Source organism: Coenobita brevimanus, chromosome 91, assembly GCF_032717465.1.
Source record: "Coenobita brevimanus isolate Jiangsu-jjx chromosome 91, ASM3271746v2, whole genome shotgun sequence".
NCBI lineage: Eukaryota > Metazoa > Arthropoda > Malacostraca > Decapoda > Coenobitidae > Coenobita > Coenobita brevimanus.
This window is the reverse complement of record NC_137044.1, coordinates 25,422,672-25,442,245: the sequence shown is the minus strand read 5'-3', so window position 1 is coordinate 25,442,245 and position 19,574 is coordinate 25,422,672. Positions and strand designations below refer to the sequence as shown.

At 43.4% G+C, this 19,574-nt stretch overlaps 1 protein-coding gene across 1 annotated transcript in view; it reads left to right on the top strand.

The window, feature by feature from the left end:
* The window catches only part of LOC145411918 (heparan sulfate glucosamine 3-O-sulfotransferase 6-like), an 88,976-nt gene extending 76,019 nt beyond the window's left edge, over positions 1-12,957 (top strand). The window contains exons 6-7 of the mRNA XM_080281888.1: positions 2,313-2,520; positions 12,724-12,957. Of these exons, the coding sequence (XP_080138014.1) occupies positions 2,313-2,520; positions 12,724-12,957 (442 nt within the window). The remainder of the gene's footprint in view (positions 1-2,312; positions 2,521-12,723) is intronic.
* Positions 12,958-19,574: the final 6,617 nt, after the last annotated feature.

Genomic DNA, 19,574 nt, shown 5'->3' with positions numbered 1-19,574 from the left:
TATAAAGCCCTAATATTGCCATACTGAGTCACTGATCTATGGGAAATGTATAAACGGACGAAGGAGCGTTGTGGTGTGGATGTGGATGTGATAGGAAGCGTTAGGAGAAACACACTGAGGTGGTTTGGCCATGTGGAGAGAATGGAGAGTGAGAGACTGACGAGGAGAGTGTATGTGACTGAGGTGGACGGGGGAAGACGGAGGGGGAGGCCAAGGATGAGATGGAGGGATGGAGTGGAGAGGTATATGAGAGAGGGGGGTGTTACCTGGGAGCAGGGCAATGAAATGGCGGGGGACAGTGCGACATGGAGGCAATTTGTTTGTGGCCACCCCTTACAGGATTAAAGCATCTGGCAATAGATAGATAGATAGATAGATGATAGATAGATAGATAGATAGTAATCCTGTCTATCTCACGTGTTTTTCCGCTCTCAGTAACACAGATCGCTGGGTTCGTGTAAAGAGCTGGCTTTCGGTAGGGCAGCAGCGAGAGGTTTACGCTAGAATATGGTTCTAATCACGAAGAAGTGCTAGGGAAACGAAGCAGAGCCACAGTATCATCTTATTCTGTCACTGAACTATGGGAGATAAGATGCTAAAGGAATAAAAACTATGATACGAAGATAAAAGAGTGTAGTGAAGGTAGGCTAGTAAAACTAAGCCAGCTGCTGTTATTGTTGTTGCTATACCGCGATCATGCTTGGCCTAGCAGACCCGTCGACCGCAGGTAAGCAGCTGCCTCTATAGGGTCGTCCCATGTTTTCCCTACACCGCTGATGTTGTGTCTGCGTGTTAGTTTGGGGTGTATTGGGGCTAAGATGCGAATGAATGTGTTTGAGTGGATGAGTAAATTGGGAGTGTGTCGTCCTGTCTCGGCTACCTCCTTTTCCTTGGGGGAAGCAGCTTAGGTATATAGATAGATAGATAAATAGAGTATCGTGCAGTGAATCAATATATGTGTGTTATGCTGTGTGGGACAAGTATACAAACTGGGCACGTGTCATCTGTAATGCCACCCAGCCCTGATATAGAGGTGGGATGTTGCTGAAGGAAGTCTTGTGATGTTTGTGTGATGGTGTGATGAGTTTTTTTTTTTTTTTTATGCAAGGAAGAAGGAACCAAAGGCCAGGAGCCCGCAAATCGTTCCTTCCAAGAAATAACAAAAACAAAAACAATACAAAAGAGAGCCAAATTCAAGATCCGTTCATTCGAGATGCCTGAACATACTATGTTTGAAAGACTGGAGACCATAGGAAGCAGGGAATACAGACAGAGGGAGACAGCTCCAGAGTTGACCTGTTGCATACATGAAGGACTGGGAGTAACGGTTAACTCTTGCATCAGAGAGTTGGACAAAAAAGGGATGAGAGTTTGTTGCTATGTGTCCAGCTGCCTTGTATGGGTCTGGCATATAATAACAGGGGTGCTGAGTGTCGCTTAATAAATGTCCATATTAAACACGTACAGCGCTTCACCTAATTCCACCCAACCCAGATCTAGAGGTGGGATGTTACTGAAGGGAGTCCTGTAATGTTTGTGTGATGGTGTGATGAGTTTTACGTGTCCAGCTGCCTTGTATGGGTCTGGCATAGAATAATAGGGGTGTTGAGTGTGTTAAGTGTGTTAAGTGTGCTGAGTGTGTTAAGTGTGTTAAGTGTGCTGAGTGTGTTAAGTGTGTTAAGTGTGCTGAGTGTGTTAAGTGTGTTAAGTGTGCTGAGTGTGTTAAGTGTGTTAAGTGTGTTGAGTGTGTTGAGGGTGTTGAGGGTGTTGAGGGTGTTGAGTGTGTTGAGTGTGTTGAGGGTGTTGAGGGTGTTGAGTGTGTTAAGTGTGTTGAGGGTGTTGAGGGTGTTGAGTGAGTTAAGTGTGGTGAGTGTGTTGTTATTTGAGAGGAGCATGTTATTGTGGAGTCATATGGAGAGACTGACAAATAAGGACGTGAAGGAGCGTTGTGGTGTGGATGTGGATGTGACAGGAAGCGTTAGGAGAAACACACTGAGGTGATTTGGCCATGCGGAGAGGATGGAGAGTGAGAGACTGACAAAGAGAATGTATGTGAGTGAGGTGGAGGGGGGGAGAGGGAGGGGGAGGCCGAGGATGAGATGGAGGGGTGGAGTGGAGAAATATATGAGAGAAGGGGTGTTAGCTGGGAGCAGGGCAATGAAATGGAGGGGGACAGGGCCACGTGGAGGCGATTTGTTTGTGGGCACCCATTACGGGATTAAGGCGTCTGGCAATAGATAGATAGATAGAGTGTTTGCCAATAAATGTCCATATTAAACACGTACAGCGCCTCACCTGTCTCTCTCCTGCAGTAAGCACAGGTCCCGGCGTCCGTTCGAGGAGCTGGCGTTCGTGAGGGCGTCCCCGGGTCTGGTTAACTCCGACTGGGGGCCAATCAGCGGAGGGTTGTACGCCAGACACCTACAGCGATGGTTGGACTACTTCCCCAGGGCGTCCATACACGTTGTTAGTGGGGAGAACCTGGTATGGGACCCAGCCGCTGAGCTCTGCAAGGTTCAAGTGAGTTTAGGCTCAATTTGGGTGAGTCTGAGTACGTTTATGTCTATCTATCTATCTATAGCCCGACGCCCTAATCTCGCAAAGGGTGGCCGCAGACAAAACGCCTCCAGTCGCTCCGTCACCCATCATTTAACTGCCCTCCCCCCAGCTCACTCCCCCCTCCCTCATATACCTCTCAACTCTATCCCTACACTTCATCCTCGGTCTCCCCCTCCCTCTCCCTCCCTCCACGTCACCTACATACATCCTCTTAGTCAGTCTTTCATTCTCCATTTAAGTAAACCTGGTATTTGTTGTTTATACTCTAACTTGCCCTAAAACTGCCAACTCTCCACCTTGAATGCTGTTATAACACTGGATAAACGAGAGAATATGATGCTAGTCACGAAGCAGTGCTATGGAATGCATGTATAGCCGTAGCATTGTCTTATTCTGCCACTAAGCTACATGAACTGAGTTGCAAAAGAACGATAATCTGCGCCAAGTTTAGGTGAAAGAGGTATAGTATAGATAGATCTGAGTATGTTTGGGTACACGTGGTTAGTTTGGGTATGGTTGTGTGGCTGTGGGTTGGTTTGGGTGAACACGCGTGAATCTGCTTAAGTCTGAGTACCTTTGGGTGAATGTGGCTTAGTTTGGGTAGATTTGAATGAGTTTGATTACATATGGTTAGTGTGGGTATGTCTGGGTGACTCTGAGTTAATTTCAGTGAGCTTAGTTGGCTTTGGGTGAGTTTGGATGACTATAAGTTGACTAGAGTGAGCTTGGTTGGGTGTGGATGAGTCTGGGTGACTATGGGTTGATTAGGGTGAGCCTGAGTGACTGTGGGTTGATGTGGGTGAGTTTGGATGACGTGACCTGGGTAAGTTTGAGTGGATTTGAGTGACTTCGGGTGACTGTGAGTTGATCTAGGTGAGTTGGGTGACTATGGGTTGATCTGGGTGAGTCTGGGCAGATCTGGGTAAGTCTGGGCAAGTCTGTAGTAACATAGTAAGGTCTGAGTACATTTGGATGGTCTGGGTGAGTCTCATTTGATATCACTGGCTTTGGGTAGATGTGGCTGAGTTTGGGTAATCTTGATCTGATTTGGTTTGGTCTGATGTACGGCTGGGTTGAGTGGACTTGGGCTAGGCTGGGCTAGGTTATAGGTTAAGGGTTAAGGGTTAAGTGGACCTGGGCTGGACTGGGCTAGGTTAAGAAGACTTGGGGAAGGGTAGGCTAGGTTACTGGACTTGCGCTAGGCTGGGCTAGGTTAAGGCATAAATCTGGGCTGGGTTAAGTGGATTTGGGGTGGGCTGGGCTAGGTTAAAGTATAATTTGGGGCTGGGTTTAGCGGATTTGGGCTAGGTTAAGCTAGGTGAAGGTTAGGATACGGCTTAACCTAGGCTGGCAAATATTTACTTTTGGCAGGACGGTCAGAGTGAGAGCTGTGGAAATGACTTGTGGAAATGAGTTACCTGAGAGCAGCATGTGGAGTTACGTGGAGAGACAGACAGACAAATGAGGAAGTAAAAGAGAGTTGTAGTGTTGATGTGGATGTGACTGAAAGTGTTAAGAGAAATACTCTGAGATGGTTTGGCCATGTGGAGTTGAGGGAGAATGACAGACTAACATAGAAGAGTGTGAGTGAGATGGAGGGGGAGAGGAGGAAAAGGGGGAAGGAAACTAAAGATGATATGGCAGGGATCAGGGCAACGTCGAGGCGATTTAACTGTGGCCATCCCTTAAGAGATAGATAGATAGATAGACAGTTTCACTCCTAGATAGATAGATAGATATGTAGGCAGATAAATAGAGTTTCATTTTTTTTTTTTTTTTTTTATGTGTCCGACTCTGGACATAGGCTTCACAGCCTGCTATCAAGGCCCAGAAGTCCTCCTACATACCATACACCTCTCCATGTCACCACTTCGGCGCTAACACCCACCGTCCATATTGAATACATGCTAGGGCTGTCTCATACAGGACTGTATTGGCATTAGCGGGGGTATTTTTACGACATGTCGGCGGGTCACCTGGTAGATCAGTAAAGCCTGATTTAATGAAATTCAAATCGTTAAACTGTTCCCTGCCCCAGCGAAGATTTGAACCCGGGTCCGTTAGGACTGCAGGCCACCTCTCTACCGATTGAGGTGATTTTCCTATTAATTTTGCTATGTACAACCCTCACGTGGTAACACCGATATAACTGGGAGGTGAAACTGTTCGGTTATACAAAGGTCCCTCGACTCCCTCCCTATCCACCTAAAGGAAGATGGTGAGCTGTGGGTAAAGGGATGCTTCAGCCTGCAGTCCACTGGGTTCACGTTCAGATGAGACTGGAGTAACAACAACAACAACAACAACATCAGCAGCAGCAGCAGCAGCATTATCATCATCATTAACATTAAGAAAAACACTAACAACTACGCAAAATACAAGGGCTATGACACACACACACACACACACACACACACACGTTTTAACTTACCGGCCAAAAATGTACAACTTCACATCATAATCCAATTTACTGCAAACGATTTTATGCCCGTCTTTATAAACCCTTCTCAGCTACAGAATTAAAGGTAAGGCTAAAGGTGAGCTGGGTTTGGTAAGATGTAAAAGTTAAATGTGGGAAGGTTGAATTATGAGTGGACTGGGATAGGTTAGGTTAAGATTGAGGTTAATATTATGGTAAGTGTTAAGGATGGGTTAGGTTAGGAGAGGTTATGGTAGGTTAGGTTAGGATAGCTTAGGACTAAGTATGGTTGGGATTAGGATAACGTGGGTTAGGTTGAGATGAGACGGACAGAATCGATTAACTCCGCCCTTCCTTACTCTCCCTTCCCACTTCCTTCTTCCCTCGTTCACGTTTCTTCCTTCTTTCCTCCTTCACGCTCCTTCCTTTCTTCTACTACTTCCATACCCTTTCTCCTGTCCTCCTGCTTCTCGACTTCCTTCCTTCCTTCTTCCTTCAATCTTTCCTCTCTTTCAACACTTTCCTTTCCCTCCTCCCTTCCATCATTCTTCCCTCTCGTTTATTACCTCCCTTTCTCTAATCCGAGGTTCTCTCTCTCTCTCTCTCTCTCTCTCTCTCTCTCTCTCTCTCTCTCTCTCTCTCTCCTATAATTCTTCCTGTTCTTCCCCTCTCTCTTTCCCTCATTGTTTCCCTGCCTCCCCCTTCCCTCCCTCTCCCTCCTCCTCCTTCTTCTCCCCACCCCCTCTCAAAACTTTGTAAAAAAGAAAAAGTTTCGAGTTTGATATTTTTTTTTTTATAACCCTAACAGTTCAGGTCAACAAGTCAATTCCAACCCGCCTTGATGTAAAGCTGGCAACGCTCCAACTCTCTCTCTCTCTCTCTCTCTCTCTCTCTCTCTCTCTCTCTCTCTCTCTCTCTCTCTCTCTCTCTCTCTCTCTCTCTCTCTCTCTCTCTCTCTCTCTCTCTCTCTCTCTCTCTCTCTCTCTCTCTCAACGGCATCCCAACAACTTCAGTCCTTCCTTCCCCCACTACACCCTCCTGTACACATCCAGTCTTTGTCACCCTATCCTTACCCACACTTCCACCCTCCACTCCATCCTATCCTTACCCACACTTCCACCCTCCACTCCATCCTGACCTTACCCACACTTCCACCCTCCACCCCATCCTATCCCTACCCACACTTCCACCCTCCACTCCATCCTATCCTTACACACACTTCCACCCTCCACTCCATCCTATCCTTACCCACACTTCCACCCTCCACTCCATCCTATCCTTACCCACACTTCCACCCTCCACTCCATACGATTCTTACCCACACTTCCACCCTCCATTCCATCCTATCCTTACCCACACTTCCACCCTCCACTCCATCCTATCCTTACCCACACTTCCACCCTCCATTCCATCCTATCCTTACCCACACTTCCACCCTCCATTCCATCCTATCCTTACCCACACTTCCACCCTCCATTCCATCCTATCCTTACCCACACTTCCACCCTCCATTCCATCCTATCTTTACCCACACTTCCACCCTCCATTCCATCCTATCCTTACCCACACTTCCACCCTCCACTCCATCCTACCCATGCTACTGATCTATACTCTTTTCACTCTAACTTGGCCTAAAATTGCCATATCTCCATCTTGAATGCTGAGTTGTAGCAGTACCTTTAGACTAGGGTATGATGCTAGTCACAAAGAAGTGCTATGGAAAGGATATAGAACCACTGCATTGTCTTTCTTGTCCATTGATATACAGGGATCAAGTTACAACGGGGTGAAAATCTGAGCCAAGTTAAGGTGAAAGTACTGCAGTTTTTCCTCATCAATAATTCATTCCGTGTGTGTGTGTGTGGTCCTATGATGAGTCTTGGCGTTGTCTTGTCAGCGGGTATGTGGGGCTTCGTAACTCATTTTTCTTAGGGATTTAGTCTTTTTTATGCAAGGAAGAAGGAACCAAAGGCGAGAAGCCCGGAAACCGTTCCTTCCAGGAAAAAAAAAAAAAACGAGAGAGAGCCAAATTCAAGATCCGTTCATGTCGAGATGCCTGGACACACTGCGTTTGAAAGACTGGAGGTCATAGGAAGTAGGAAATACAGACAGAGGGAGACAGTTCCAGTATTCTCCTATGTGTTACTGATGCAAAGAATATGGATGTTAGGACAGTATAAGCAACACATGAGAGAATAGTAAGATATAACAGGCAAAATAAATCGCTAAGACAGAGGCGTTACGAAGCCTCCTATACTACCAGTGGCCACAGTAGCTGGCATCTTAAACAGAAGAAACTTGATTGATGTTTTCTATGTGCTGCAGGGGTGGCTCAGTCTGCTGGAGTGGGCGTGGGTGTAGCTGTGGGAGTAAAAGGTAAAAAATATTCAAGTTAGACATTGATAACGCTAAGCCGTCCCCACAACACACGAGAGACCACCTGGCGGAGTGGAAGAGGGGCGCTATATATGGACCACCCTGTACACAGCTTATGTATTATTCACTAGTCCATCCATCCATCTGTCTATCTATCTATCTATCTATCAGTCTATCTGTCTATCTATCAATCTATCTATATCTTTCTATCTATCTATCTATCTATCAGTCTACCGGTCTATCTATCTATATATACATCTATCTATCTATCTATTTATCTCTCTATCTATCTATCTATTGCCAGACGCAATAATCCCGTAAGGAGTGGCCATTTGACTTTGAGTTATTTGTTTTACGGGGAGCGGCACTAACCCTCCACCAACCCACTTGCTGACACGTAGGAAGCACGTATGGTTTGGTTATATGGTTACCACCCAGCGTTGTAAATGGCTTCTTGGCTTACAGGAAACCATTTGACTTGTTACTCAATGTAAAGCCAACTGTAAAGGAAAGAAAAGCAATAAGAAGTGACAGGAAAGATGGGAGAAATAGGAAGACGGGAGGGTAGGCACAGAAAAAGACTGATAAAGGCTGAGGAAGAAGTAGTGGATGATGGTCGCCACCACCTACCAAGTACATCCAAGACATACATAGGCAGACCTATAATGACGACTCACTCTTCTTTGTCCATAACTAGGTGTGTGTGTGTGTGTGTGTGTGTGTGTGTGTGTGTGTGTGTGTGTGTGTGTGTGTGTGTGTGTGTGTGTGTGTGTGTGTACTCCTTGTAGACAAACGCGCCACTGTCTAAGTCTCCCTCTAGTAATCCATTGAGACAGTAAACAATTGTCTCCAAAAATATTCTCATTAAACTTTTCGTCTGTCACTGGGCTTTTGTTTTGTCAATGGTAAGTTTGGTACTGTGATTTTTCCACTCCTTCAAACACTGCTCTCTGCAACACTCCTTCAAACACTGCTCTCTGCAACACTCCTTCAAACACTGCTCTCTGCAACACTCATTCAAACACTGCTCTCTGCAACACTCATTACAACACTGCTCTCTGCAACACTCATTCAAACACTGCTCTCTGCAACACTCATTCAAACACTGCTCTCTGCAACACTCATTACAACACTGCTCTCTGCAACACTCATTCAAACACTGCTCTCTGCAACACTCATTCAAACACTGCTCTCTGCAACACTCATTCAAACACTGCTCTCTGCAACACTCCTTCAAACACTGCTCTCTGCAACACTCCTTCAAACACTGCTCTCTGCAACACTCCTTCAAACACTGCTCTCTGCAACACTCATTCAAACACTGCTCTCTGCAACACTCATTCAAACACTGCTCTCTGCAACACTCATTCAAACACTGCTCTCTGCAACACTCATTCAAACACTGCTCTCTGCAACACTCATTACAACACTGCTCTCTGCAACACTCATTACAACACTGCTCTCTGCAACACTCATTACAACACTGCTCTCTGCAACACTCATTACAACACTGCTCTCTGCAACACTCATTCAAACACTGCTCTCTGCAACACTCATTCAAACACTGCTCTCTGCAACACTCATTCAAACACTGCTCTCTGCAACACTCATTCAAACACTGCTCTCTGCAACACTCATTCAAACACTGCTCTCTGCAACACTCATTCAAACACTGCTCTCTGCAACACTCATTCAAACACTGCTCTCTGCAACACTCATTCGAACACTGCTCTCTGCAACACTCATTACAACACTGCTCTCTGCAACACTCATTCGAACACTGCTCTCTTGAACACTGATTCAAACACTGCTCTCTGCAACACTCATCTTTTCGACTGAGCAGAGTATCCACAGAAAAACACACTATCATTCCATCCATAGGCTAGTCTATTCATCTGTTTTCTTTATCTATCTATCTATCTATCTATCTATCTATCTATCCGTCTATCTATCTGTTCACTGGCTCGCTATCCTCTCTTCACAGGAATTCCTAAGACTACGCCAAGTGAAAATGGAAAAGCACTTGTTCTTTACCACAACCAAATGCTTTCTGTGTCTAGTAGAGAGAGAGAGAGAGAGAGAGAGAGAGAGAGAGAGAGAGAGAGATTGCCCATCCAATTTTTCCATGTACTTATCCATGCAGTGCCGGTCCTAGCTTTTCTGAGGCCCTACGCTGGATCTCTTTTGGCGCCCCCCCCCACTCTTTATTTACATTTCTCCCTCTACCCTATATATTCACCCCTCAAGTTATACCCCTATCCTGAGCAATGTAAAGTAAAAAACTTGCATTGCATAATCTTTTATTCTTTGAATAAAAATAAAATAATGATACCTTGTGTGAAGCTATAATTTACAAGTAATTATTACTCAGATATATCATCATCATCATCATCATCATCATCATCATTCGGACCTCCTTTCCCACCCTAGGGCAGGGTGAGGAGTAGCAACGTACAGACAGCCCAAATTTGCCCAGACCAATGGGCCACGCTTCCATTCACTCATCATTCAAGCCCCAGGAATCCTGGCTCTATCGGAGATATATAAAAACAGAACTGATATATAAAAACAGACATATAAAAACAGAAATGGTCATTGCCATATAACTCCATCGTGGCAAAAAGGCTACAGCATATATATATATATATATATATATATATATATATATATATATATATATATATATATATATATATATATATATATATATATATATATATATATATATTGTAAGATTATGAACTACAACTATTAGAAAAGGAAAAAATTATATCTAAAATGCTTAATAGTGGCATACAGGTTGCAACAAAAATATTGAAACAAAACCTGCAACATCAGTAAAAATATCATTATAATCGGTAATAATTCTGAAATTTACACCACAACGCTGTAGGCGCTCATATATAAGTAATCATAATCCACAGAAAGTTTGAAAATTCTAATGTTATACTATAAATAGCGGTAATGAATATTATTATTATTACATGAGGAATTTTAGCAATGAATTAAGACTTTCACCCTCCTGCATTTTCTTGAAGCGAAGTCGTCTATTACATCATCAGAGTTAAAATGCTTCTCTAGCTCTCTGTTGATGCTAATGACAGCAAGTGAAATGTAAAAGTTACCATTCAGCTAAATGGCACCCCCAGTGGCTGTCACCCGGGGCGGGCCGCCCCCCTGCCCCCCCTTAGTGCGCCACTGTATCTGATTATTAGGGGGCTTAGTCTTTGCGGTAGTATGGCGAACCAGTTAACCAAAATCAAGGGGGTTTGATTTTGTTGGAATAGACTGGTGTTTACGCTTGACACCACCACTGACACTTGCATCTTTCTTAGAAGCCATAGCCAGGGTTAACTATAAGTGAAATGAGGTAAGAAGAAGACAAAATTCTGGGATCACACCAAGACATGCAGTGTAAGTAATCCAAGTCATCACACCTTCACTCAACATTATGTGTGGCCGTCCGGTAAACTGTTCTCATTTTCACCAAGTCTGGCACCATCAGTGATGTCCTCAGCGCCTGTACTGTTAATGTAAAACCTCTGCACTAGGTGAGCCTCTATTACATTACCTTGAAAACCTATATAAAGGCAATACAAAAAGACATATCCAGTGATGGGGAGTTTTATCAATGCTATAAGTGTTGAAGACATCACTGATGGTGCCAGGCTCGGTGAAATGGAGTATAGCACCAGAATGCAGTCCACAGAACTTAAATAGATAATTCATAGAAATGTGCTTACTCTTGCAGATAATAACTCCATAAGACCATTTAAATTTTTTTTTTCAGTGATCACCATTATATCAGCCTTTAAGATCCTGATCTGTCAAACTGTGGAACAACTGTGCATGATTAGCTATGCGTGCAAGCATATCTTTAGAGTGAGTGAATCTGACACATGGCCCTCGTGAATTTTTTAGGCTTTCTGATGAACGAAGACCTCCATTTACAATTTTGATTTTTGGCCTACTTCTTAGCTTGGTTTTGAGAAGATTAACTTTGCTGAATAATCTTTCACATTCAGCACTGGAATATGTGGCCACAAAATTTACCGCCATGCTAGCTTTCAACCCAAAATTATCGTACCAACCGTACGATAATAGAAAATGGTACGTACATCGTTCCACAGGCAATGTTATCGTAAACATACGATAATTATCGTACGTGTGGCAACACTGTCAGCGACTCGGCTGATCTGCAGTGCAGCATTCAGGATTGTCATCAGCATTTAATGTTAAATCCCAGTAAACAAATTTCTACCACTGGTGTTTGTTGCTCAAAAAGACTAGTATGATTTTTGCCTGCAATCATTCAGTTATTATTGTTTATACAACGTTCATGCAAGTTTAAACAATTAATCAATATAAGCACCATTCTCGACTTAATTGATAAGAAACAGAGGCTTGAGTGTTGCAGCTGCACGAAGCTTACATGAAGGAGTGTTAGTGCCAACTTTAACATATGGATGTGAGACTATGATGTGGCATGAAAATGAAAAGCCAAGAGTAAGAGCAGTGGAGATGGGACTGCTGAGGAATGTATGTGGAGTACAGAGGATGGATAGGATACGAAATAATGTGATTCGTGAAAGATGCGGAGTGAGGAAGTTGGTGGACACCAGAATTGAAGAGAGTGTACTGAGATGGTATGGTCATGTGGAGAGAATGGATAACAATAGAGTGGTGAAGAAGGTATATCTGAGCGAATTCGAAGGAGGGAGGAGGCGAGGTAGGCCAAGGAGAAGGTGGAGAGATATGGTGGATGAATGTGTGAGGAAGAGAGGTTTGGAAGTCGGTGAGGCTAGGGAACTGACAGGAGATCGAGCTGGCTAGATGAATTTTGTGAGGAGATCTGCATGATCAGGGAAATTTGGCACCCCTTTTTAATGTGGCAGCGTCTGGATTGACTCTGTTGGATACGGTATGTGAAGCTACAGAACGTGGTGAATGTTTTAGGCGTATCCGATAGAGCCAGGATTCCGGGAGTTTGAATGATGAGTGAATGAATGCGTGGCCCATTGGATTGGGCAATTTTGGGCTGTCTGGACATTGCTAGTCCTCACCCTGCCCTTGGGAGGGAAAGGAGGTCCGGATGATGATGATGAATTATTTATTTTTTTTAATACACATCCTGAGGACGGGAGGCCCCACCATCGATTGGAGGCCCTACGCACTGAGCGTAGTGAGCGTATAGTAGAAGGACCAGCCCTGTATCCATGTATACAAACAAACACTATCCTACCATCATTCACTTCATCATTCTCTCACATTCTCTGTCTATCCATCTATTTATCTATCTATCTATCCATCTACCTGTCTATCTATCTAACTACCTACCTACAACTAACATCTACCCATCTCGCCAACAGGAATTTCTGGGTCTACGAAAGGTCATCACGGAAAAGCACTTCTTCTTCAACGTGACCAAAGGCTTCCCGTGCCTAGTGAAGAGGGAGAAGACAGGGCGACCTCACTGCCTAGGCTCATCCAAGGGCCGCTCCCACCCTACAGTCTCCCAGGCCACCCTCAACACCCTCAGGGACTTCTACAGACCCTTCAACTTTAAGTTCTACAAGATGGTTGGCCAGAACTTTAGGTGGTAGTGGTGAGAAGTGGCGAGGGAGTGTGTGTGAAGAGGGAGGCCAAGGGTAAGATGGAGGGATGGCATGGAGTGAGATATGAGACTGATCAGAAGAGTGATGAAGGGGAGAGGAGGAGGAGACCAAAGATGAGATGGGGGGATGGAGTGAAAGGATTATGAGGCAGGGTGTGTGTGAGCTAGACGAAGGGCAGGCAAATGACAGGACAAGGCGATGTTGAGGCGATTTGTCTGTGGCCTCCCTTTACAGAATTGACAGATAGGAAGTGGATAAACAGTTTGGTCTAATCCATACGAGTGACCAAGGATTTTTTTTCACTGGTATAATCCCCTCTAAAATTGCTACACGCCTCCCAGCTCTAAGTTCTGCAAGGCGATGGCAGTGGTGTGAATCGCTAAGAGGTGACGGGAGAACGGACATACCCCAAAACACCACCGAAAACTTCTACAAGCTGGTGGTAGCGATTGAAACCTCACAGAAGCAGCTACAGACTGGCCACCAGGCATATATTCTGGCATATCAGTTCTAAGTTTGTATATAGTGATGGTGGGGCAGGAATTTATCTGTGACGCTGGTTCGAACTCCAAGAATCAACTGCAGGATGTACAGGGGGTCCATGTTGAACACTCAATTTCGACAGGCCATTTCTCTCGTGTTCTGGGGACGGCTCAGTCGGTGTTTTCAGTATCTACCCTCAGTCATTTTCTCATTTCTTAGCCCCACTATCGCGCCCACACCAGCAGACTGAGCCGTCCTTCCAACACGCGAGTTTCAAATGGAGCACTGTTGACGAACCCCCCTGAACAGACTGCAAGACGCCAGTAAAGACTCGTACACAGCCTTCCATTGCAAGCTTTACGGTTACTAGCGGCCGTCACAACCTGCAACCCTTCAATTACAAGCTTTACGAGGCACTGGGACTCTCTCGTTCGTTAAGCAAGCTCCCTAACACCTCTTCCTTTGCTATTTATTTTTGGACATGGTTGGTTAATATTCTCCTGTACGTTATTTATGCAGAGTGTGGGGATATTGGAAGGATTTATGTAATACAGATGAAGACACTAAGGTGCAATAAACAAATAGCTTAGGAAAAGGCGTTAGGGAGCGTCCTCACAAGACGAGTTCCCGGCAGGCACAGGATATCTTCAGTGTGTGTGTGTGTTTTTTTTTTTATACCTTTTTGCAATTTTCAGATAATTTTGTTCTGTTAAATAGTGATTTTTGGAACGGTGGGGGGAGGGGATGTGTGTAATCCCCACTTACCATTTACTATAACTTCCCTGAGCTGGATAAAATCGTCTTGAGCTAAGGGGTTAAGTGGCTGAGGTTCAAGAGAGAGAGAGAGAATGGAATAATGAAAAAAAGAAAAACTGAAAGGAGAAGAGGTGAGGAAGTAGAAAGAAGTGAGAAAGAGAGATTGGAGATAAAAGAGAGAGAAAAAAGGAAAAATGCAGAGAGAGAGAGAGAGAGAGAGAGAGAGAGAGAGAGAGAGAAGAAGCTAAGATGAAAATGCATGACAAAGAAAAGAAAAAAAAAAATCTAGCTCTCTTTCTCACCTGACCAGCGACACAAACGCACAAGATAATCTACCCTGGAATGACTCACTCCAGGTAGACCCCCAACACACACTTATAGGTTAATGATGATGATGATGATGATGATGATGATGTATGTAGCTAATAAATGAAGCTTGTGTTATGGTGTTTGTCATTCACACACACTTACGATCAAAATCCTGTCGTAAGTCGGGCTTTGATGTGCAGGAAGGACAAGGAGGCTTCATAAATACATCTTAGTTACGACACGAAAATTACAGCAGGTTATGACTGTTTTCTGCAGGATGGTCAGGGAAGGGAGTGCAAAAATCATCCCTTGTGTAGTTCATCCTGTAAAAACCTTAGTTACGACGGGGAATGGATCGTAAGTATAGCATCCTTTTCGTAAGATTTATCGCCGCTAAGATACAACTAGATCCCGGCTGAGTAAAATCGAGTGTGTTTGGCTGCAGTAAAAAGCTAGGTATGGAAGGGTAAGGGAGACTGCTTTTGCCTCCTTTACTACACAGTTTCTGAATCTAAATAAAGCCATCTCGAGGTAGGAAGAATTTTGTTGGTTGTTATTATTATTATTATTATTATTATTATTATTATTGGTGTTGTTATTATTGTTTATTGTTGTTGCTGTTGGATTAATGTTATTGTTATATTGTCTCTTTTGTTATTGCTGTTGTTATTACCAGCCGTGAAGGCAAAGCTGGTATTGTTTACAGTTTGTGTGTGTGTGTGTGTGTGTGTGTGTGTGTGTGTGTGTGTGTGTGTGTGTGTTAGCACGATAACTTCGCAACCGCTCAACATATCAACACAAAATTTTACAGGTGTGAAGTAGGGATGAAAATCTCCTGCTAGTTAGAAATTGGTGAAAGTAGGTCAAGGTCAAGGTCATATTCCGAGCTGCGCTAGATATGTATCGGCTCGTGGCTGCTGTGATTCCCCCCTTGGCGGGACCTCTAGTTGTTACTGTTACAATTATTGTTTTTGTTGTTTTTTTGTTGTCTGTCGTTCTTGACCCAGGTTCATCTTACACGTCAACCAAACGGACTGCGGGTTGAAACTCCCCTTCTCAGTTCATCCTTCTCCTTTCGGGGGACAGGGAGGAAGCTGGTGTCGTCTGCATAGCCAGGCAGTGGAGCAGCCTGGTTATATCAGTGCCACCACGTGAAGGCGTCCCTCTCCTACACAAGAGGAGTAATGATAAAATACACAGTTAATTCATCCATAATTGTACCCTTCACACACACACACACACACACACACACACACACACACACACACACACACACACACACACACACACACACATACAGGCTATCAACGATGTAATATATTCATGTCATCAACACGCACATGTATAACCTTTCTTGAATAATTTTACATACATTAGCTACGAATAATGATGAAAAAATGAGAGAGAGAGAGAGAGAGAGAGAGAGAGAGAGGAGACAGACAGACAGACAGACACACAGACTCAGAAAGGGGTAGAAGTGTGAGTTAACGCGTGCTCATACTAAGAAAACAAACCTAACCTAACCTAAGAGATTAACCGAACTGACTAACATACTAACCTAACCTGATACTAAGAGAACGAACGTAACTTAACCTAATAGATTAATCTACGTAACACACTAACCTAACCTGATACTAAGAGAACGAACGTAACTTAACCTAATAGATTAATCTACGTAACACACTAACCTAACCTGATACTAAGAGAACGAACGTAACTTAACCTGATAGATTAATCTACGTAACACACTAACCAAGCCTGATACTAAGAGAACGAACGTAACTTAACCTAATAGATTAATCTACGTAACACACTAATCAAGCCTGATACTAAGAGAACGAACGTAACTTAACCTAATAGATTAATCTACGTAACACACTAACTTAACCTGATACTAAGAGAACGAACGTAACTTAACCTAACAGATTAATCTACGTAACACACTAACCTAACCTGATACTAACAAAACAATCCCAACCTTACCCATACTTCCTTGGATAAAAAATGCAAAAATGGTACGCAGAAGAAAAATCCTCAACCCAATTTCCTGCAGGTTGAAGTTGTCGACTAAAGTGAAGCATTTTTAATTCTTGGTCTAAGGATGTTATTGAGGGACAGAAATCATGTAATCTCTCCAGCGACCTAAAACGGCTATGTCTCCACCTCCAATATTGAGATGTGAAGGGTTTGGTTTGTCTTTTTAGCTAGTTGTTTTCCTGGGAGGGGCACTAACCCTCCACCAACACACTTGTTGACACGTAGGGAACACGTATTGGTTAGTTATAAGGTTACCAACCAGCTTATTAAATGACATGTTGGCTTGCAAAAAATCATTTGGTTTGTCACTCTATGTCGAGTCACCCCGGGGGTAAAACTGCACTAAACTGAGTGAGTGGATGATAGGCGCCCGACCAAATGAGTATGGGAGAATATGTAAGAAACGAAATCTAAAGGGGAATATAGGGGAGAGTAAAACTATGGTCTTCGATAGGAACGAAGTCACTGAATGCACAATGATGCTGGATGGTGAGGAAATGGAATGTGAATGCATTTAAGTCCTTGGGTAGTGTGATGAGGAAAGCTGGAAGTTTAGTGGATGAAGTGCGTGACAGTGTACAACAAGGAAGTTAGGTTGCTGGTTTTTTGAAGACAATGATAAGAAACAGGGAAGTGAGCACGGAAGTAAATAAGCTGCTACATGATAGTATTGTGATACCAGCTCTAACGTATGGAAGTGAGGCTTGAACCTTGTTAGAAGGACACAAGTCAAGAGTGAGAGCAGTGGAAATGAGTTATTTAAGATAAGCATGTGAAGTTTCATGGAGAGACAGACTGACATATGAGGAAGTGAAGGAGTGTTGTGGTGTGGATGTGGATGTGTTAGGAAAGCACAAGGAGAAATACACTGGGTTGGTTTGGCTATAAGAAAAGGAAGAAGTGTGAGAGACTGACAAGGGCAATGAATGTGAGTGAGGTGTAGGGGAGGAGAGGCAGAGGAAGACAGAGGATAAGGTGGAGGGTTGGGATGAAGAGGCATACGAGAGAAGGGGCGTGAGTTGGCAGGGAGGGCAGCGAAATAGTCGGAGATAGGACGACGTGAACCCAGTTTGTTTGTGGCCACCCCTTATGGGATTAATGCGTCTGACTATAGAGAGAAGAAGGGCTTATAGATCGAATTCAGGCCTAGTCACGAAGAAGTACTATGGAACACATGTAAAGCCCTCACATTCCCTTTGGAAGTGGTCATATAACTTTACTTTAACTTGACCTAAAACTGCCATCTCACCATCTTGAATACTGAACAGCAAGAAGAGATTATTGTTCGAATTTGGTGCTAGTCATGAAGAAGTGCAAAGGAAAAGATGAAGAGCCGTGGCCTTGTCTTTTTTCTGCACTGAGTCAGCCATTTTCACCAGTGGAAAGGCCGAACCAAACTTAATAAATTAATCACCGTCCAAGCCGGGATACGATTCCGAGCCAGGGGTGAAATTCTCGACCATACTTACAATCGATTCTTTGTCGTAACTTGGGTTTGTTTTTACAGGAAGAACGAGAGACAAGGGGGGGGGGGGCTCGTAGTATGGTGTTGTGATCGAGGTGATATATTATTATGTTGTGGGTATGTAGGTGTTTTTTCATTGTCGGTGTTAGAATATCTGGAGGTGGGATATTGTTATAGAAGGTTTGATAATGTTTGTATGGTGATTGTTTTATGTGCCTAGGTGTATTGTGTGTGTCATATAACAGCAGAGGTGTTGTGTACTGGAACAGGCTAATGCATAGAATTGTGTGCCCCTTATATGAAGGTAGTCTTTCACTGGGAGGGCTTTAATATCAGATGGTAATTTACCTAAGGAAGTGGATTTGGTGCAGTCAGTGGTGATGCGTAGGGCGTTGTTCTGTACGATTTGCAAAGGTGTTGTGGGTGTTAGATAGGATGGGAGGCTATGCTGAGGAGGGGGTGGGAGGAGTATTGATCATCACTGATATAAATACACACACACACACACACACACACACAGACACACACACATTATATATATATATATATATATATATATATATATATATATATATATATATATATATATATATTGTTACGGAACAAAGAAAGATAATGTACACTTTAAGTGAGAATATTAAAAATCACTACTGTCCCGTAAAGTTCCAGGTTCAAAATAAAGAGTTAGGTAAAATTACAAGTTAAAGTTTAATGCTCAAACTAACAACAAAACATTCAGGACTCATAAGGATAATGTAATGGCAAAAAACAGGTTAAATATATGGTTAACTGCAATAGCCTCTATTAACACGAAATTAGCCAGAGTAAATTTATCTAAGTCAGCCCTGATAAAATGAAAATACACTGGGTAATGCTCAGTTAATGCAAGATAAATTATTACAGATACGAAATATTATTAATGATGGCTGATGATAAGAACATTACATAAACTACAAAAACCTTACTAGGCCTAAGAACCAACATTATGCTACACAGTACAAGAAAAAATGCAATAACAGTTATACTCAAATTACACAGCTGCTAGATGGTTGGAGACTTCCTGAGCACTCACAATAATAACTGTACAGGGGAGGACAGAGATGTGAACAAAATGAGGAGTAGATCTAAGTGGCAATAATGCAGAGACTGAGCTCATTATATAGGGGCCAGCAGAGCTTGATACAACTTGTAAGAAGGACGCGCAAATGAAGCCATAGGGGACAAAGAGCTGACAATCCTACTCTGAACAACAGAAAGGACGACTTACTCTACTATAACGGTAGAAGGGGGGACTGAGGCAGAACACGCTCGTGATCAAACATGCAGCATACTGTACGTTAAAATTATATAAAGGATGATGAAATCATAGGCTATGTAACACCTCCCCACAAAGAAAAAGAAATTTACAAAGGAAATTTCTTATTACTCTAAAACAATCTGTCTAAAGTCTAGATAAGCAATCTGCAATAACATTTTCTTTCCCCTTGACATGTTGTATGTCTAATGAATACTCCTGAAGAAGTAGACTCCATCTTGTCAATCTCTGATTTTTATC